Raw genomic sequence first — 18,842 nt, forward strand, 5'->3', positions numbered from 1 at the left:
CGACGCACAGGGACGCACGTGCACACACGAGAACGAGCATGCCTGGGCAGTTACATGTGCCAGAACACACTGGTATTCATCAACCAGCCAGTCACAAATGTTTCCGTTTTTTTTAGGTTTTTGTGTTTTTGTTTTTAAAGTGAGGCTCCGTCAAGTCTTCCCTCCCCCCACCCCGACAATTCTTTTGAATTTCCCTCCCTCCCAAACATGGTAGACCTAAGGACGGAAACACACCCAGTGCAAACAAAGTTAAAAAGCTATTTTTTTCAGTATATATGTTTCTTAGCAACAACTTCCATATAACATGAAAAAAGTGAAAAACTAGAAACTAATTTTTTTAATTTTTTTGTGTTTAAATTTAAATGGTATGTGTACTTGCTTCACATTGTCTCTCTAGGTTGGCGTTCATGATTCAAGTATTTCAAGAGTGATATGTTCTCTTTTTGGATTCATATTCCAAACGAAAAAACTGAAGTTATAAGGGAGGCAACTATGTGCTCAGACAGTCTGTCAATGACCCACCTTTTTTTCTCTCTCCGTTTTCTTTTTTCCTTTTAAAAATGTATTTATTGCAAGTTGAAAAAAAAAACGAAAAGGTCAAGTTAGTGCTGCTGCTGTTCCAAAAAAGGTCACGAGGTCAGAGTTGAAAGTTCTAAGTTCAGATTGAATCCGACCCTCCTCCCAGAAGGTCACCAGGTAGTAAAGGAGCAGGGCTGCCCATCCTGTGGGGATCTTCCACGGTTGGGACTCCCCACAAGCTAGAAGAATAGTTTGGGGGCCCCCACAACGAAGCGCCAGCGAGGTCGGCCCCGCTGCTGCCGCCAGCGCTGCTGCTCCACTGCCCGAGCCCCGTGGACCCACCGAACAGGTTCAGAGCAGGTCCCACAGGGTCTGACTGGGTCTGGCCGGTCTCCAGCGACTGCCATCCTGCCGCGGGCGCGCTCGGGGTGGCCGCGGGCGTGGGGGGCTGTGCCTGCGCCAGGAAGCGGCTGACCTCGTCGTCGGTGGCAAACTCAGCCAGGATGGTAGTGTTTCCCAACACACACCTGGAGGAAGGGACGAGCTGGGTTGGAGGAGACGCCTCGAGCCGACCCAGGGGCTGGGCATTCCCAGAGCGGAACCTCAGTAGCAGCTTCCACGCGCCCCCAGCCTGGCCCTTCTAGCATGCAGAGTCTCGGGCCCACCCTGGGCCCACAGCACCGGGACCGGCGTGTCACCGAGCACCAGCCCATGAGAGGTGTGGTCTGAAGCAGCGGGGGGTCACTAGTGGAGATGCCTGCAGGTCCCTGGAGAGCGCCCATGTGCTCATCAAGTAAAAACATCCCATCCTTTCCCCACAAGGCTCCAGCCCCAGGATCAAGGTGGCCCAGCTTCAGGCGTGGAATGGGGCTGCCTCCACCCAGCCTTGCCCTCTCCTGCCCCCTGTGTGCAGCCTTCTTTGCTGGCATCGGCAGCATGGGGGCGGGGGGCAGCTCTGGTCCTCGGGTCCCAGTGGCGGGAGCAGGATGGTCTACATCTGACCTAGGTCAGCGCTGCAGGCAGACCCCCAGAAGCCAAAGCAAGCAGTTCTATTCTAGCATGACAATGGCTGCACCACCACAGCTCACAGTTCACAAATACCGGCTGCGTCTCATGGTGCTAAACTCGCTAGCTCACCAGTTCCTTGTTTTTGGAATTCTGACCGCTCAGGACAGACAGGGGACAAGGAGACAGAAGGCTCAGGCACCTCCGCACCTAAGCTGTGCTCCTGTGCACCTGTGTTGACTGAGGCAGGCGCCAGAGCGCCCGGGGGCCCCTGAGCGTGCGGCCCGGCCGGAGGGGACTCACATGTGCAGCGCAGTCTGGGCCTTGGCCGCCTCCTGCTTGGTGCTGTACCGGATCAGCGCGGTGCCCTGGGTCAGGTTCAGGTGGAATGTCAGCAGTGGGCCGTGCTGCATGCAGATGGTCCTCAAGGTCGACCCATCAATCTGAGGAGCAATAACGCTCGTGAGATAAAAACTGGAGGAAGCGTGAGAAAGGGGAGAGACCCTCCTTGTGGCTAAGGACCGGGGTGGGGGGCTTCTGATTTACCAGTCAAGTGCCAGGACTTAGGCTTGCAGAAGTGAACTGAGCGCAGAAGCCTAAGAGGCAGCTTTTAAGAGTTCAGAGCACTGGGGTGAGAGGGTGTGTGTCCGTGTTGCAGACAGAGCTTGCGGAGACACGGTGCAAGACGGGGCCTATGGTTCCACCTGTCGTTTATTTTCCTTGAGATGGAAACAAGGGCATGCGGGTGGGTTTGCGGAGCCTTCACGTGTAGAAATAAGGTGGTGTCCAAAGAATTAAGAAAGCACACCAAGTTCCCTGCATCACTACCACTGTATTTTCCACCTCCACAGCAACAATCTCACCAAGAACTAAAGAGAAAGACGCCGACATGAAAAACCTGGCTAAGGAACTGATGACTCAGATCGATGATGGCCGACTCGGCTCACAGGCTGCTTCCACACCTCTTGCCCCTACTTTGGCCACATCGAAGTGAGACTCGAATTCTGCCTGCTTCTCTGCTCGGAGTCCTCCGCCCCCAGCCACCTTGACGAAGGCGGGAGTCAGCCTCTCACCACTAAGCCGGTCGGGGATTAGCGATCATTTCCTGCACCCCTGATGCGGATGAACAAATCTGTCTATTCACCCTGACGAACTTATTTGTATCAAAACCTCAGCTAGACTTACTCAAGTGACTCAGTCCGACATTTTGGTTCATTCTCTGGAAGGGAAACAGATTTCTACTGTAACAGACTCAAAACTCCAACCACTGGCAGCAGCAGTGGAAACATTCTGTGGTTTCACTATGGAAACCCTGCAGGATGGAGACGACTGGAGAACAGCTCTGAGCTTTGTGTTACGAGTGACAACCGACCCCCGGGGCACGTCAGCGGAGCCCACACGACTTTTCAGGATTGATGGACTGTAAGCAAATTTTTGGGGAGGGAAAGTAAATGTATCAGGCGCCAAAGATGTGTCCTTATAACCTTTAAGCTACAATGAGAATAGTCTGCCATTAGGTAGTTTTGATTTTTAAATTAATGGATTTTTTCTAATACAACACAGCCAACCGGTACCCATTTTGCCTACCCACTAGGCACACCGCCCACTGCTGCCTATGATAAAGCAGGCCTGACCGGCTTCTTAGGTTCTCCCCAACTGCTTCACTCATCCTAACCACACCATTCTCATGGCAGTTTGACAGCTCTTAGAAAGGAGGAACGTCAAGTTTTGAGAGCAGTTATGTAAAAATCTCCAAAGTTCACTCAACTATTAGTTAAATTACCTGGGATCTTTAGTTAAATTGATTAGATAGAGAAACTAAGACCTGATCCAGACTTTTCGTGTTAAATGTGTTTTGGAAACTGTGATCTCAAGATGAACCTTGAAATTCAAGTCCTGGATATATGCCCACAAATGGATTCATTGGGCAAACCAATTGAGGAGAAGCGTATTTCCCCACAGAGAATCATAATGCACATTAGCATATTAAAGGGTCTAAGGATGGTCTCATAACAAAGAAACCTGCTTAATTTTGCTTAATTAAGTGTATATTCCAAACATGTTAGGCCAGAGACCTATTAACAGCCCTTGAGAACACGCTGGAAAAGGCAGGCTAAGTAAAACGTGCAGGAATCCATTCCCGAATTAAAAGCTAGACAATTCACTCCAGGTGTCAAAGGGAGGGAGGCGTAACTGACTCCTAGCAAGGTGCTGCAGGGAGCAGCTGCCGAGCCCCAGCAAAGGCCACGGCTGTCCTGAAGGTTTAATTCATCCGAGTGTCCACGTGACGCCCCAGTGAGTAAATCTGTCATCAAGCAGCCCAGGTGAAGGGGGAGTGACACATCAAAGCTGACCAATGTTAAAGCAACTGGGGACATGTGTGGTGAGAGCAAATTAGTCAACTACACAGAAGAGGGACAGACACCAAGGAAAACCTGCAAGCTACGGGATGGACACCTTCCTCCCACCGCAGAAGTTTTTCTGAAGCATAAATAGGGTTCACAATGAGCCCCGAGTCATACTAGAGAGCTCCCACATGAAACAAGTGACTGTTGTGTGTCTGGCCAAAACGGGGAAACCACCATTTGCTCCAGCTCTGACTGCAGGTCTACACGGCCACCTCTGCTCAGCTCACCAGTAACCCCATCACTCGCACTGGTCCATGAACAACCTGTGCTGACATCACCTTGAAAGTAGGCGTGCAACTGAGCGGCCGGGACCCCTCGGAGGTGTACTGCGCCTCTGTGGTGATCAGGCAGAAGTGAGCGCGCCCACCTGCCGACCTGCCCGACCTCCGGCAGTGAAGTCCCCACCACGGAAGCAGGTTACCTGAGGAGTGAGATTGTGAAGAACCAGCCAATAACTAGGACGGACTGAACCACCATCGCTCCAGGTAGAGGCTGTAAGCAACCAGAAAAAAGATCAGGAGGGCGACTGAAAGCTTAAGAACGCCACACAGCATTCTCGCAGGCCCTGTTTCCATTGCTGTTAGAAACTACTCCCCGTCTGCCTCCCGCGGGGGCGGCGCTCCCTAGCCTGCCCTCTGCACTCGGGTCTCACTGGAGGCCAACAGTCCCCCTGCGCGTTCGCTCTGCCGTGTCCTTCCGATTCCGACTCCGCCCACCCTGGGTCCCCGGCTGCACTGGACACCCTGTCTGCACTGGACAACTGGGACCCAGTCCCATGAGGATGCCATCGTGTCTCCATGCCACCGGGCGGCCCCTCCTCACCCGAGGCAAGCCGCGAGTCCTGTGTCCCCCACCCCCTGACGGATCGGGGTGCTGTGCTGCTCCAGGGGGATGATGGTTTGGGGTTGGTCAGACCGGGAGGCGGGCGGGGCAGCGGTGTAGTGTTCCTTGAGGAAATATGGTTTTTCCACATCTTGTTGGAGAGATGAGTGGGGTTGTGTCCTATGGGGTCTGGGGACCATGTCGATTTGTAATCAGGGAACTTTGCTGTAAGAAAAGAAAGTGAAGGCGGTAAGGTAAAGGGTACCTTCTGTCAACAAATGCACAGGTTCTATGCGCGCACACACACACAACTGATTTTCTAAAAACAGTACACATGAGAGTAACGATACAAAAGTATATTGTTCTTTGGGCTTGTAAAATAAAAACTTTCCAGTGACTATTATTCTGAATGGACAAGTAAACACATGAATTAAAAAGTTAAGAAGACAACAAACACGGGCCTCCCTGGCGGCGCAGGGGCTAAGCGTCAGCACTATGGAGCTGGCCGCAGCCCCGGCAGCACGAGATGGATCCCGGTCAGGGAGGGACCCACAGGCGCGGCCGACCTCTCCCGTCTCTCCGCTGCCCCCTCAGCAGTGTGCTTCTGTCCATCTGCCTGTTCTCCTCCCCACTGTCTCTAGTGAGTCCTCTCATCCCCCACACCTCTTGTACGCAGAAAGAATCTTTCTTTTTTAAAGAAGACAATGAACCCCCTCCTCAGCAAGCCAAACTGACAGCACGTGTCCCCGATGTCTCCAGTCCCGGAGGCAGAGTGGTGTGGGAATGGGAACGTGGCGGCAACCACAGAATTCTACAACACTCAGCCACATGCAAAGTACACTAGAAAATTAACTTTTCTTGGCTCAAAACAGTAAGTATCGACATTCAAACAGATATTTAATAATAATGAAAATAAAAAGTCTATAAATGTCGACTAAGGGCTCGCTACATTTAAGGCACCAGGTCAGCTGTAGGCAACATGCACTGTGATTCCCGAGAACTTCAAGTTCAGAGGGGAGGCAGCACAGACACCCAACAGAAGCCGTAACCCCGGCAACGCCACGTGTCTGCTCGCACACAGAGGCAGCAGGTGTGGGCAGAGGGCTCTGCAAAGGCAGGCTTGGGAGGATTTACATAAAGGATGGACTCAGTGACGAGAAAAGAGAAGCCACGTTCAGCTGACATATGTCTGAACCACACACCACTGTCCCTCCTCCCAGTTTGGGGGCACGACATTTCTCAGGGGCGGGCTTAGTAAAGGGGGCCACGAAGTAGGCTGGGGGCTGCTGACAATGCTCTCTGCCACCAGCAGCTCCTGCAGCGTGCTCGGCGCACTCTGTTCGAAGGAGGGTCTAACTCGGGCAGCGAACAGGGTGGAGCAGAAGTGGATATGAGAGCTATGGCCGCAGAATAAGCCTCCTAGATGTCACATCTGCCTGACCAGGAAGTGGGAGCGCGAGCAACTATGTAGTTCAGAGTGGGAGCCTCAGTAAGAAAAGACTTTGTTAAGGAGAGACAACCTGGAGGGTGGGAATGCACCCAGTCTGGGCTGGCTCTGGAATCATTCCTCAGGTCAATGTCCAATGCACACAGAGGTAACATAACTCAGGCGGAGATAGGGACAGATACAGGAAAGAAAGCAAAGATGAAAATGAGTCTCTATGCAAAAGAAGGCGGCTTCAAAAAGCAGGATGCAGGTGGTGGCTCGAACCTCGAAACAGAGGCGGCTTCTTGACACACTCACTCGGATCTGAGGCAAAATCTATCGCATCTTTGAATCTGTTTCTTTGTCTGCAAAGTGGGGATGACACCAGGACCTCCCAGAAGAGAAGCCTGCGTGTGAAGGCTCAGCAGCCACGGCTGCAGGGTCCTCATTAAACGACCCACCGCTGATAGGACAGAGGCGGGAAGGCTGAGGGGGGATGGACAGGGCCAGCAGCCTGCAGGGCCATAGTCAGCAGCTAGGGTTTTGTTTGCTTTTGACTGGACAGAGAACAGAAGCCTTAAAGACACAAATGGCTTAATATCCAAGTTTTGTAAAGCCAAGGTGCCAATTACTAGTGACTTGTCTGCTAATCTCTAAGGCACTGTGTTAAGTGAGTGACTTCAAAGCCTTCTCATGTCCATTAACTTCTCTGTTCCCTACTATCTTCCAAAAAGATACAAGGAGCGCAACAGGTGTTGGTAGGATTAATCAAGGTCTTGTTCCCCTTGGCCATCTGCCTGTAAGTAGAAGGATTTTTAGAGAAATCCAGCTATGTGACTGCCTTCGCAGTAACTGTGACTTTAACTGGTTCTTCCTATGGCCCTTGATTCTCTTGGAAGATGGGTTAAGAGACAGCATTTTGTCACTAGGATGTAACCTCTACCCTAACACTCACAACTCTGAGTGACGCCACCATCCACCTGGCCTAGAGCCTGAGACTGGAGACTCTTCCCGGTCGTGGCCAAGGTGAGGGGTCTCTGCTGAGGTGAAGTGTGCCAGGCAGCGCGTGAAAGTACTCCTCGTAAGAAACAAACACCGGGCTCCAGTGGTGCAGGGGTTACATCTCAGCACTATGACGCTCTCTGCAGCCACTGCTATGGCACAGGTTCGATTCCCAGCCAGCCACATGGTGCAGCAGACCTCTCCTGTCCCATCTCTGCTCCCCCACAGCAGTATATCTCAGTAGCTCCGCCTATTCTGCTCCCCACTCTGTCTCTGGGGAATCCTCTCACTCCCTGCACCTCTGGCCTGCACCCCAGCTCTTGTATGCACAAATAAATCTTAAAAAAGAAACACACACATACACACCAATGTCCTCTGTGGAAGGGAGCCCGAGGGAAGAGGGAACAGAGGGAGGGAAGCAGGGCGCTCACCTACCTGAAGTGCTATGAACGTTGGTAAAGGAGTTGTCAGAGGCACTGTAGGGCCAGGCACCAGGTGAAGGCAGCGAGGTGTTGAGGGAAGAATTAGACCCTTTGGGTGACAAACATGAGAATATTACAGGTAAACCTCAGTAAATCCAGTGAAATCTGGAAGTATTTATTTAATGGAAGGGAGGACAAAATATACTTAAAGACTAGCTGACTAAAAGGCACATTCTTATACTTTCTGATTAAATTATGGGGCATCATCAAGTACAAATTAAATGCTGTATTACACAAATATAAAAGGCCGGCGTTGGTCACTGAGCCCCAGAGACGCCCCCAGCTTACCTGTGGTGTTATCCCGCAGAAGTTGGTGGTCAGTATCTACAATGGGAGATGTGGCTGTACCCCCCAGCACACTTCCTGGGGTGACGTAGGGGTCAGATTCAGGGTCGATGTTTTGGATACCTTTCCATGGCACTCCTGGTTGGAATTCTGAGACAGGAGAGCAAATGTTAGAGGCAGGAGCGTTCAAATAAATGATAGTCATCATTTTTTGATATAAGAAGTAGACCTGTGAAGGTACAATACGTTTTCTCTTGGCTTTTCATCAGAAAAGTAAAACAAACAACTCGGCTTGACCACGGTCTGCCGTGACTGTGAACTCAAGGCCAGAGTTCCCCAGGGCCTGGCCCAGGCTGCTCCTGGGGAAACTCGGGCAGGGAAGCGTGACATGGTGCCGTGAGACTGTCCAGGCGTCCAGGCATCCAGGACGAGACCTGGGACAAGGTCCGGCTTGGAGATCGTGATTTCTCCCACACAGCCCCACACTGGTTCAGGTGTGCAGAAGAAAACACCACAAATGAACACGATTGTGGGGTGTCAGGGAGGGACAGCAGCGGCAGAACCTGACTCAACTGAAATCTGTCTTAAAGCTCCGTGTGACATTCACACTTTACTTTCCTCATCAAGATGAGAGGCGGGTACCTATGTGACCAACATGCACCTGGCGCTCTAACCGGAAAGCAACGACGTTTTTCCTGTCACGGACATGTCTACATAGGAAAGGCCGAGGAGGACACACAGCAAATCCTTGATTTCTGATTTGCTAAATATTTACTTTGCCACCTCTGAAAATTTATTACTTATGTCAGAATGAAAAGAGAAGTCTACTGCACACACTGCTGCACACTGCGACCTTACTGATGCTGAATACATCAATAAATTCAGGGGACGAACCAGAAGAACCCGTGCTGTAGGACACCGCACAGGGATGACAGCCAAGACCTGGCTCCAGGGTCACCTGCTTTACGCCACATCATGTTCCTGTACTTCCTGGGCTTATCTGTGCCTGTCTAGATGCCCACACAGTAGCCGACCTGACCTCCCGACTGACGGAGGCTGAGGCCCCGTCGAGTGAAAACGCGCTCTCCAAGCACAGCTTGGGGATTGCTCTATCAGAAATACTGACTCAGCGAAAAATGAAACTGCGCACCTCAAATCCATCCAGACCCCCAAATTACAACTGAAAACCACACAATACCCCAGAGAAAGCATTTCCTAGACAGTACCTGGAGGCCAACTGGCATTGCTGGATTTACTTCCGATTTTATTTGTTGGTGGAGATTTGGCAGGTAACCAGCTATCACCAGCAGGACCCGTATGGCCACCCAGCGTGTCACCCGGGATGATGTCAAACTGGTTGTAAGGTGACCCTCCTCGGGCCTTACCGGGGGCCACAATAGCGCCTGAGAAAAGAGGAAAGGAATGAATTCACAGCCAGAAAGGACTCCTGTGAACAGAAGTTGATGCTGTTACTCAGAGGAGCAGAAATGAGCGCAGCATGCTGAAGCATGCGGAGCACAAGGGTGCTGACTCGAGGTCGCACTGAAGACTCAGAATACAGCTGCAGGATGCGTGGCAGGGCGACCACCGAGTTCTCCCCGCCCTCCTGAGCAGGGCTCTCCCCTGGCACGCAGCCCTGCCCCCACTCTCGAGCGATCCTTCCCAAATGCCAGTCTCATGAAATCAACAGGACTTCACCGGCTGTGAGTCCCACCACTCTCCGGCCAGTTTCCATACTAGCCACTTGGGAGTGTGAGCTGGAAACTTGCTAAACAATCTGGGGACATCTGAACTGGCACCAGGGTTCTTTGGGGGCCGAATGGGCTCAATTTAGCTGGAAGAAGCTGTGTAAACAGAGGGCGTCCATGGAGAGAGAGAGAAAAAAAGCATCTGCAATTGCTTTCAATTCCAGAGCAGTGAGATGGAATTCCTGCCGGGCCCTCGCCAGCACAGACCGGCGCTGCAGCCGCGGCCTCACACCAACAGCGCGTCCTTTGTGGCTGCTTTCCCGGGGGGCTTGGTGACACTTCGGTCGGCCCCCCTTCGTGCATTTAACTGCCACGAGGCAGGAAGAGCATGGAAAACTTGAAACTTCCTTGAAGTTAACAGAAGAAAGAGTAAAAAAGAGAGCTTTACTCCCAAAAGCTGAGCTACGACTTGCGATTCCTCCAGTAGTTGTGTGCCGTATTCATTACTCGATGTGCTTCTAGATGCTGTTTCTGAACTTCCAGGTACTGTGTCACAGCATGTGTGGAATACCGATTACAGCACAGGAACAGGCCCACGCTTGCCACGCTCAGCTGGGAGAAGCTGGTTTTCTGGGCGTGATGGGAGTCTGCCCCGGGGGCTCTTGGGGGTGAAAAGCCCTGTGGCTGACAGGCTTCAAGGGAAGTGGGAAACACTGTCTATAAACTCGGAAAAGGCAAGAGGATGCTTTACTCTCTAGCTGTCCTCTCGTGCCATCTCTGCTATCACCGCCCAGCCCGTCTCTGGGGACAAGGGGACCCAGCTTCAATAAATCATTCTTGATCTGGTGGCGTGATAATGCTTAGGGACAGCAGGCAGAGAGCTCTCGGCGGCCACTTCCCCAGCCTCCTGGAGGGACATGGGAGAGAGGGCTTTACAAAGGAACCTCGAGAGGCTTCAAGTGAGTTAATGTAAAACTAAACAAATACTGAAACAAAGCTAAGAAAGGAGCCGAAGGCCTCTGTCTGTTGGGAAACGGAGGCTCACCGTAAGAGCTGAGGACACACAGGCCGAGCTATAACCCGTCTGCCATGCCTCAACCGCCGTCTTGCAAAAGGAACCAGAGTGTCGTGGGAAGTTCCAATCTCATGGATTGACCTATTAGATACCTTTTGGAAAGGGATCCAATAATCAATATGCTACATGTTTGTGATTTTCTGGGCCTCTAAACAACCCCCAAAATCTAGATTTTTGTCTCTTGGTCAATTTATCAAGATTTCAGTCTAATGGGTACATGAGGTTCACTGTCACACCCCTCAACAGCACTGCAGAAGGGAAATCCTACTCCTCTGATGAGAACCGACAGAAATTTCCTATCATTTGAAACACACACAACACAATACAATCCCAGTCACCCAATCAGGTGATCACAAGAACAGGAAAGAAGGAATCCAGAGCAAGCTCAAGACCAGTGCTTCAAAACGGCTTTCAGACGCTTCATGGAGGCCAGCCCAGGGAGGCATAACCCCGCTCCACCCACACACTTACCGTTTTTGTGCATATTGGCTTCTTGTGTGGCTACAGAGGGCAGGCCCTCCATCATGGAGGTCCACTGCTTAAAGCGAGACTCGGTCCCGGCCTCCTTCCCACCAACCATGCCGTAGTCCATGCCGCCAGAGCTGAAGCCTGGAACAGAGCGCCAAGGTCAGTGTCTCCCGCAGCCGTACCCCGTAACCAAGGATTCTGGCAGGGCTCGCCATGTCCTCATTCACCACTGAAAGACCAGTCACCAAAGTTTCTTTACTAGAAACTGATACTCTGATTCAAAATGTTCCTGCTTGCTAAAAACGTGGTGACTCTTTCTCCGTAAATGCAGGAGACGCATGTGACTGCCAATCACCTGAGGCCGCTGCGGGGACCAGGCACTCAGGCCTTCACTCAGCTCCCGCGTGTGCCGGTTAAGGCCGAGCTAAGGCCGGGTGGGGAGTCTCCCACTGAGCCAGAGACGCCATTGCATCCGCCCTGGGAGGACAGCAGCCTCCAGGCTGTGGTGAGGGCGTCGGGGGAGGGACATTTGATCCAGGGCCCAGGGGAGCGGTGCGAGTCAGTCAGAGTCAGGCACAAGGTTCTGAGTGGTGACAGGCATATTTTGGGGAAGGGGGAGGAGTTCCATGTGGGGCCCGCACTTGGAATAGAGAAGCAGAATGCAGGAGACGGGGGTCGGGGTGGGGGGGAGGGGGGAAGGGAAGGGGCCTGCCCTGCAGGATCTGTAGTCGTCAGGCCAAGGACCTGGGACTTTCCCACCCCCCACAGACAAAGAAATTTTTAAGCGACCAAGACACAGAATTGGGCCTGTGTTTCGGAAGGAACAGGCAGCGCAAGGGGGCAAGGTGGAGGCAGGTCCCAACCCGAGCACAGCAGGAGAGGAGGCCTGAAGCGCAGAAGCCCCAAGGCTGGAGCAGGCCACGAGCAGGCCACGCCGCCAAGCGCTGTGGTCAGCGTGTACTTACTGCTCTTTCATACAGACTTTGAAAGGGTGAAATAAGGAACTAAAATAAATCAAACCGGGAGGGAAGGACAAGTCACTGCCAATGCAGCATGTGGGCACAGGTCAAGATTTCTCCGGGTGCTCCTGGTAGTCGGGGGTTTTAGAAACACATGACTCATCAAGTCCAAATGCCTGCCACGGTCTCCCTGACCCGAGTTTAAAATGTCGCTGTGACTGTGAGAGCAGGTTTCCTTCCCATGGCCGGCAACCGACTCTGCGAGCCCCCGTGACTGCTTGGGGACAGGAGGGGCAGAAACCCTCAGGACGAGCTGGGACTTCAAATTAAATCATTTTCTCAACGGTTGAAGCAAGTTCCTTCTTTTGTCCTATGTCGCTTAAATGAAAGGCGGCTGGAGGACAGGGGAGCTGAAGGGAACAAGGGTGTTACCCAGCCGCGGCGGGGGGGCCCTTGCTGCTCGCTCTGGGCAATTTCACCTCTATCCAGAAGGATTTGAAAGGTAACTTAGGATTCTGGTTAAGATTAAGAAGAGGAATGTAAGCATTGTTAGGATGATAAAGAGCCTTCCCATAGGCATTACTTTTCTTTAGTTTCTCTGAATTTTCTAAAAGTTCATAGTGAATTAAAGCTATTTAATTTTAGCAGTTTCAGTTAGAAGAGCTATAAACTGCAGGAGAGGGACGAGTTTAAACAGCTCCATCTGCACACTAGAAGTGGGCATTCATCTCGTTAAAAAACTTGGGAGATCAGGACTTCCTAGTGGCAGCGGGTAAATGCAGCACTAAGAAGCTAAGGCCACTTCAGCACGAGTTCGAACCCCAGCCCCGGAGGTGACCCACATGGTGCGGCAGACCTCTCCTGACCCGCCTGCTACTCCCGTTAGCAGTGTATTTTGTCAGTCGGCCTGTTCTGCTCCCTACTCTGTCTCTGGTGGGTCCTCTCACCGCTCCTGCACCTCTGGCCTGTATCCCAGGTTCTGTATGCATAAATAAATAAATCTTAAAAAACAAACAAACAGGGCCCTCCCTGGTGGTGCAGCGGGTTAAAGCACTGCACTAAGAAACTGAAGCCACTTCCGCATGAGTTCGATCCCCGCCTGCCCCGGAGGTGACCATATGGCGTGGCAGACCTCTCCTGACCCGCCCGCTGCTCCCCTCAGCAGTGTACTTCGTCGATCTGCCTGTTCTGCTCCCCGCTTTGTCTCTGGTGAATCCTCTCACCCGCCGCATCTCTGGCCTGTACCCCAGTTCTGTACGAATAAATAAATCTTTAAAAAAAAAAAAAAAAACAAACAAAAACACTTGGAGACCAGGGCCTCCCTGATGGCACTAAGTTAAGTCTCAATACTGTCAAACTGTCATTGGCCACTGTGGCCTAAGTTTGATTCCTGGACAGGGAGCGATCCACAGGGCACAGCAGATCTCTCCTGTCTCCCTGCTACTCCCCACAGCAGTGGATTTCAGTTGATCTGCCTATTCTGCTTCCCACTGTCTCTGGCAAATCCTCTCACTGCCTACACCCCAGTTCTTGCATGCTTAATAAAATAAATCTTTAAAACAGAACAAAAACTTGGAGGTCCACTGCCACCACACACGGCACCAGCTTTAGCTTGGGAAGGTCTCCACGAACAGCCCCATGGAGAGCTCCAATCCCTACAGCCACAAGCATGAGGCCTGGAAAATCAAGGCCGGGCGTCTACAGTGGCCCGCAGACATCAGGGCTCCGCGCACAGGTCCCCCAGGCAGGGACAGGCAGGATCACGCTCCGTAAGAGTCTATAGAGCGGCCCTCACTGTTCCTCAGCTATAGCATCTCTACAGCCAGAAAAGTCCTGACTTTACTTGCTATTTTATCAAAACCAAACCTCCTCAGCCCACCAAGAGGCTCTGTGTGATGTTCGGTCACTAACACAAAACTGACTCAAACCCAGCAGCTGCATGGTTCGGCTCTGGGATGTTACCAGAGAGCTGCCCAGCCTGTGTTGGAGCTGAGGCCCGGCAAACGGGCTGAGGCAGGTCCCTCCTCCCGGCACGCACTTCTCCTGTCTTCCCTTCTCACAGCCGTCGCCCATGTACCTCTGGGATCAGGGATCAGAGCTTGGACAAGACATCAATTTACACTTTTTTTTTTTGTCCTTAACGGATCCCTTCTTCTCTCTTCTGTAGAGATAATAAATGTACTCTATTTCTTGCTACTTTGTTTATTGTAGATTAAAACGCAAGCCAGTAGCATTGTCAGAACGCACACAAGGGGCTCGTCAGCCCTGCCTGTCTTCACACGAGCGGCCAGGCCCCCAGGGCCAGGGCAGCTGCGTCGCTGTGGTGACCTCAACGAGCAGACCTCAACGAGCAAACCTCTAACTCGTGGGTGTAGCAGGAACAGATATGTAAATGCTGGTAAGTTTTAAACACAGAAGAGAAGGATTCGCTGGAAATGTGGGGCTGCCCTTCTCGGCTTGGAGTGACACTCTGAATTGAAGTCAGTTCCCAGGCAGGTATTTTGGAGAGAAGACAGTTGCTGCACGCTGAGGATCTGGAAATCAAGCCCTTAAAAAGTGGGCACAAGCAGAAGCCCCCCAGCATGGAGGGGCCCCGAAGCCTGAGCACTGGCGCGGCCACCTCGCTACCATCACAGCTTGCACCGGCTGGGGTCACGCTGCCCCCAGGACTCCAGGCCTCCCCAAAGCTTGTTTTCAATTTGCAGAGCAGAGTATCTTCTTTACCAAAATAAAATCTAAATCTGTCAGTCCTAGGAGCCACCTGCTATGGAGTGTCGTGCCTTTTTGACTTTTATTTTTAAATCGCTGTTGCCTCACTGCCGGATTCTGCCTATGCCACGTCGCCCAGTTCTGAGACGGCCACGTCGGCCTGCCAACAAGTTCTTGATGAATGTCAAAGGTATGACCTTACTGGTGCTAATGCTGTTTAAACCCAACGAAATGCTAAATACAAAAGGATTTTATATTTGGTTTGAAATTTTAATTCCCCATTTTTTCCAGTCAACGCCTGAAAGTGACTTATTTCAAATCATAACCTCAGGCGTGGAGTGACGGCAGAAAGCTCAAGAAACGAAACTGGCTTTTGGAAACTCCTGTGGTAGGGAGGCGCCGCTGCTCGCCTGCAGCACGTGCGCGCCCGCACTGACCCACCCCTGACCAGCTGCGCAGTGCTTCGGGAAGCCGCCCACACCGCAGGTGCGAGCCCGCAAGGCCCCTCACCCGTCGTGGGGGTGCTTTCCTGTGTCGTGTGGGACTGGACGCGTGAACGCAGACTCTAAGCAAGTTTTTATTCTGACCACTTACCAGACCCATACCCAGGTATTGGCCCTTTGGTCTGAAGGTCTGGGAGCCCCACGTTCAGAGCGTTGGGCACCATGTTGTCCAGGTGCGGCTTGGGCCCAGCGGGATGTGACGGGGAGTGCTTCATGCTTGGCTGCCGCTGCTGCTGCTGCTGCTGCTGCTGGAGCGCGCTCACCATCCGAGCCAGCTGGGGACAAGAGGCGGGTGAGCCCCCGCATTCAGGGTCTGCGCTGGGGGTGAGGCGGCAGCCCTCCCAGACAGCACCGAGGGGCCCGACGCGCGCCTACCTGCTGCTCCTGCTGCTGGCGCACGGCTTGGGAAATCTTCCTCTGGTTCTGCAGCAGCTGCTGCTGCTGCTGTTGCTGCTGCAGAAGGAGCTGACAGGCCTGCAGGAAGGGAGACAGAGGACCCTGGAGGAATGACAGCAGTCCAGGCCCAGAGGGGGAGGGTGTCTGCATCCCAATGACAGCGACGGTCACCTAGCCCCTGGCCGAGCTGAGGGACAACCCTCCGGCCCACATAAAGTGAAGCAAGTCTGAGTGAAAAGAGAAGAGGCGAGCAAGCCTTTTCGCTCCGGGAGGAGCCCGCCGCTTACCAACTGAAACTGGGGGATCTGTGGAAGCTGGCTCAGCATGGCGATTTGTTGAGGAGAGAGCTGGGGCCCCACGTTGAAGAGACCCGGATTCAGGCCGCTGTTGGGGAACTGCTTGAGCATTGAGGCAGAAACCTGGCCAAAAGGAAGAGGAGAAACTGAATTTGTTTTAAAAAAAAAAAATCTGTTTTGGTTCTTCCTGTGAAAAGAATCTCGATCAACCTAAAGCGAGCGTCAGTTTTTTTACACCAGAGAGTTAATGCTCATTTCCGAATGCCCTTAAATTCACTTAGACTTTTCCAATTTTTCTATAATAAAAATTATGAATTTTATGGTCAGGAAAACAATATGTACTGAATCACACAAAAATAAAAAGTTTAAGAGAAAGTGCTTTTGTTATATAAACAGAAAATATATATTTGCTTGTAAATAACAGAAGCTGAGTTTCAACTCGGGACTTTTCATACCAAACACTCACAGGCACAGAGGCAGAGCTGAGGCTGAGGCCTCGGGGCAATGGCCAGCTTGTGCCTCCCAGGGTCTGAGGAGAGAGCGAGGCCGGGCCGCAGCTCCTCCAGGGACAGAGAAAGGACTCCTCACAGCCCTGGATGTGCTAACTGAGGTGAAAGGCGTCTTCCTGAATTTTGACCCACTGAACCCCTGAGTCAGCTGGTCATGGGCAACACTCTCAAGCCCTCTCCAGGAGAGGCAAGTACCATGTAGGCCAACAACTTCATTCAGGGGTAGACTGCCTGGACCTGGCATCTTTAAGTGGGTGACACAGAGCCAGGAGCTTGTTTGACCTTCCTCATTTCCCTTATCTTCAACGCTGGGACAATGTTAACCTCAGTGGTTGTGGGAGGACCTTATGAGTTAATCCATGTCAAACGTACGCCATAGATACTCTTATTATGCCACAGGATGGTTCTGTCAGCCAATACTGACAGTTCCTTTGCATCTCATTTTAGGCTAAATATGAGCAGTTCTTCCACTTGTATCTCATTCAGTTTCTCACTGCAGAGCCCAGGACAGGAAATCTCCATCTAGAGCTGTGCATGTCCAAGCAGACCTGGCCATCGCTGACCACTTTATAAAGTCACACTTTACTGACAATACCCAAGATACCTCAGTTTCTCATGTTTCTGATGCCCACCATCATAACCCCCAAGTCACATACAAAGTGGATGGTCACTTCAGCGTTACAGTATTTTTAAATGTCTTGTTCCCTCAGGTAACATTAAAGCAGCTGGGGTTTTAAATTTTATTAATTCATTTTTAACGGCACGGCAGACCTCTTCTGACCCGCCCACTGCTCCCCTCAGCAGTGGACTTCGTCAGTCGGCCTGTTCTGCTCCCTACTCTGCTCTGGTGAATCCTCTCACCAGAGCACCTCTGGCCTGTACCCCAGTTCTGTAAGCATAAATAATCTTTAAAAAAAGTCAGGATTTAGGCAGAAAAGAGAACCTGCCATCTAAACTCCCCAGAAGAGCCCGGTGTTCCTCAGAGATCACAAGCAGGGCTCTGCAATGTCCCGAAAACATTCTTTCTCTGCAGTAGGATGTCTTGATTCTTTTAGCTGAACATCTTTGTTCTCAACGGAGAAGATAAAAGCAGTGCAAATTTTATTTCCACTTAATCATTCTTCAGTATACAAATGTCCCAAAGCAATGATGTTATCCCCCCCATCACCAAATTGCACTAAACCAAACTCTAAAGGCGCTTAATCTGTCTGCTTTTGTAAGCTGTAATTTACTTACATTGTGTTTGCGCCCCACCCCCACCCCCCAAAGATTCTTACAAGTCTTCCTGGCTAGAACGCCCTTATTTTCTTTCCAAAGCCGTCCTTTTGAAAGACACCGCCCTTTGCAGCACTGAGTCATGGAGGGTTTTCATCAGAGACCCACTGGGCCTTCCCATTTTATCTTTCTTTAGCATCTCAGTCAGAGTCAAGTTTTCCTCAGTCTCCTCATACTTCTGAGTCACCATCTCTGCCACATTCGGAAGAGTGTCTGCCTCGACAACTTCTAGTCCAGAAATATCTTCTTCTGGGCCCATCACCTCCTTTTCTTCTGAGCTCTGAGTCTCTTTCACTTGACCAGTCAGTTCCATGGCTTCAGGCCGTAGTCCTTTCAGCTGCTGTCACCCAAGCCTCTCAGAATCCCGAGTGTGGCCATCCAACACGCTGGCTTGCCGTGTCCGCTTCTGGGCTTTGGTGTGGGTGCAGGGAGCATGTGCGCTGCGCATGTCCCGAGTCTGCTGTGCCGTGTCCTCTCCCATTCCCTGGGTCAGGCTGCTTCTTCCTCTTCCCTGAGGTGACCAAAGGGTCCGAGTGCAGGTGTGGTGGAGAGGCTTCTGTGGGTGTGCTCCCCTGTGCCGCATCCTGCGCTGGAGCCTCAGTCCACACGCAGACAGAATCAAGCCGGCTGCCTCGACTCAGCAGTCACCCTGGGTTGACCAGTGTCCCCCACGAAATCCATGCCTACCTGGAACCTCAGAATGTGACCTTAGCCAGAACCAGAGTCTGCAGGTGCAAGCAAGTTCCAGGTGCGGTCGGGCCCTCACCCTCTGACTGTAACCATGGGAAGGAAATCTGGACACAGAAGGGGACAAGACAGGAGTGAGACAGCGATGGGGAGGAACACTGGTGAGCAGAGGCAGGGTGTGAGCAAGGCGCCCAAGAGAGGCCGCCAGACTGGCCCAGACTGCGTCCCCTTCAGAAGCCACCTGACAGCACGGTCTGTGGCACCCAGACGTGATCACAGTGACTGTGTCTTGTAAGTCTGAGCCAGGTGGCTTGCTAACCACTGCTAG

The 18,842-nt window shown here is 52.0% G+C and overlaps 1 protein-coding gene across 7 annotated transcripts in view; it reads right to left on the bottom strand.

Annotated features, from left to right (window-relative positions):
* Nucleotides 1–330: 330 nt before the first annotated feature.
* The window catches only part of TNRC6B (trinucleotide repeat containing 6B), a 180,068-nt gene continuing 161,556 nt past the window's right edge, over nt 331–18,842 (bottom strand). For 4 of the 7 annotated variants that reach the window (XM_012720491.1, XM_012720492.1, XM_012720488.1 and 1 more), the window contains 11 exons: nt 16,035–16,166; nt 15,727–15,849; nt 15,443–15,626; nt 11,184–11,321; nt 9,176–9,352; nt 7,953–8,099; nt 7,618–7,713; nt 4,755–4,979; nt 4,354–4,424; nt 1,828–1,967; nt 331–1,046 (listed from right to left, as the gene is read on the bottom strand). In XM_012720491.1, coding sequence (XP_012575945.1) covers nt 659–1,046; nt 1,828–1,967; nt 4,354–4,424; nt 4,755–4,979; nt 7,618–7,713; nt 7,953–8,099; nt 9,176–9,352; nt 11,184–11,321; nt 15,443–15,626; nt 15,727–15,849; nt 16,035–16,166 — 1,821 coding nt within the window. In that variant the 3' untranslated portion in view covers nt 331–658. The remainder of the gene's footprint in view (nt 1,047–1,827; nt 1,968–4,353; nt 4,425–4,754; nt 4,980–7,617; nt 7,714–7,952; nt 8,100–9,175; nt 9,353–11,183; nt 11,322–15,442; nt 15,627–15,726; nt 15,850–16,034; nt 16,167–18,842) is intronic. The other 3 variants (XM_012720494.1, XM_012720493.1, XM_012720489.1) reach the window with 1 other exon arrangement.

Source organism: Condylura cristata, unplaced genomic scaffold, assembly GCF_000260355.1.
Source record: "Condylura cristata isolate star-nosed mole 26May11 unplaced genomic scaffold, ConCri1.0 scaffold00004, whole genome shotgun sequence".
Lineage (NCBI taxonomy): Eukaryota > Metazoa > Chordata > Mammalia > Eulipotyphla > Talpidae > Condylura > Condylura cristata.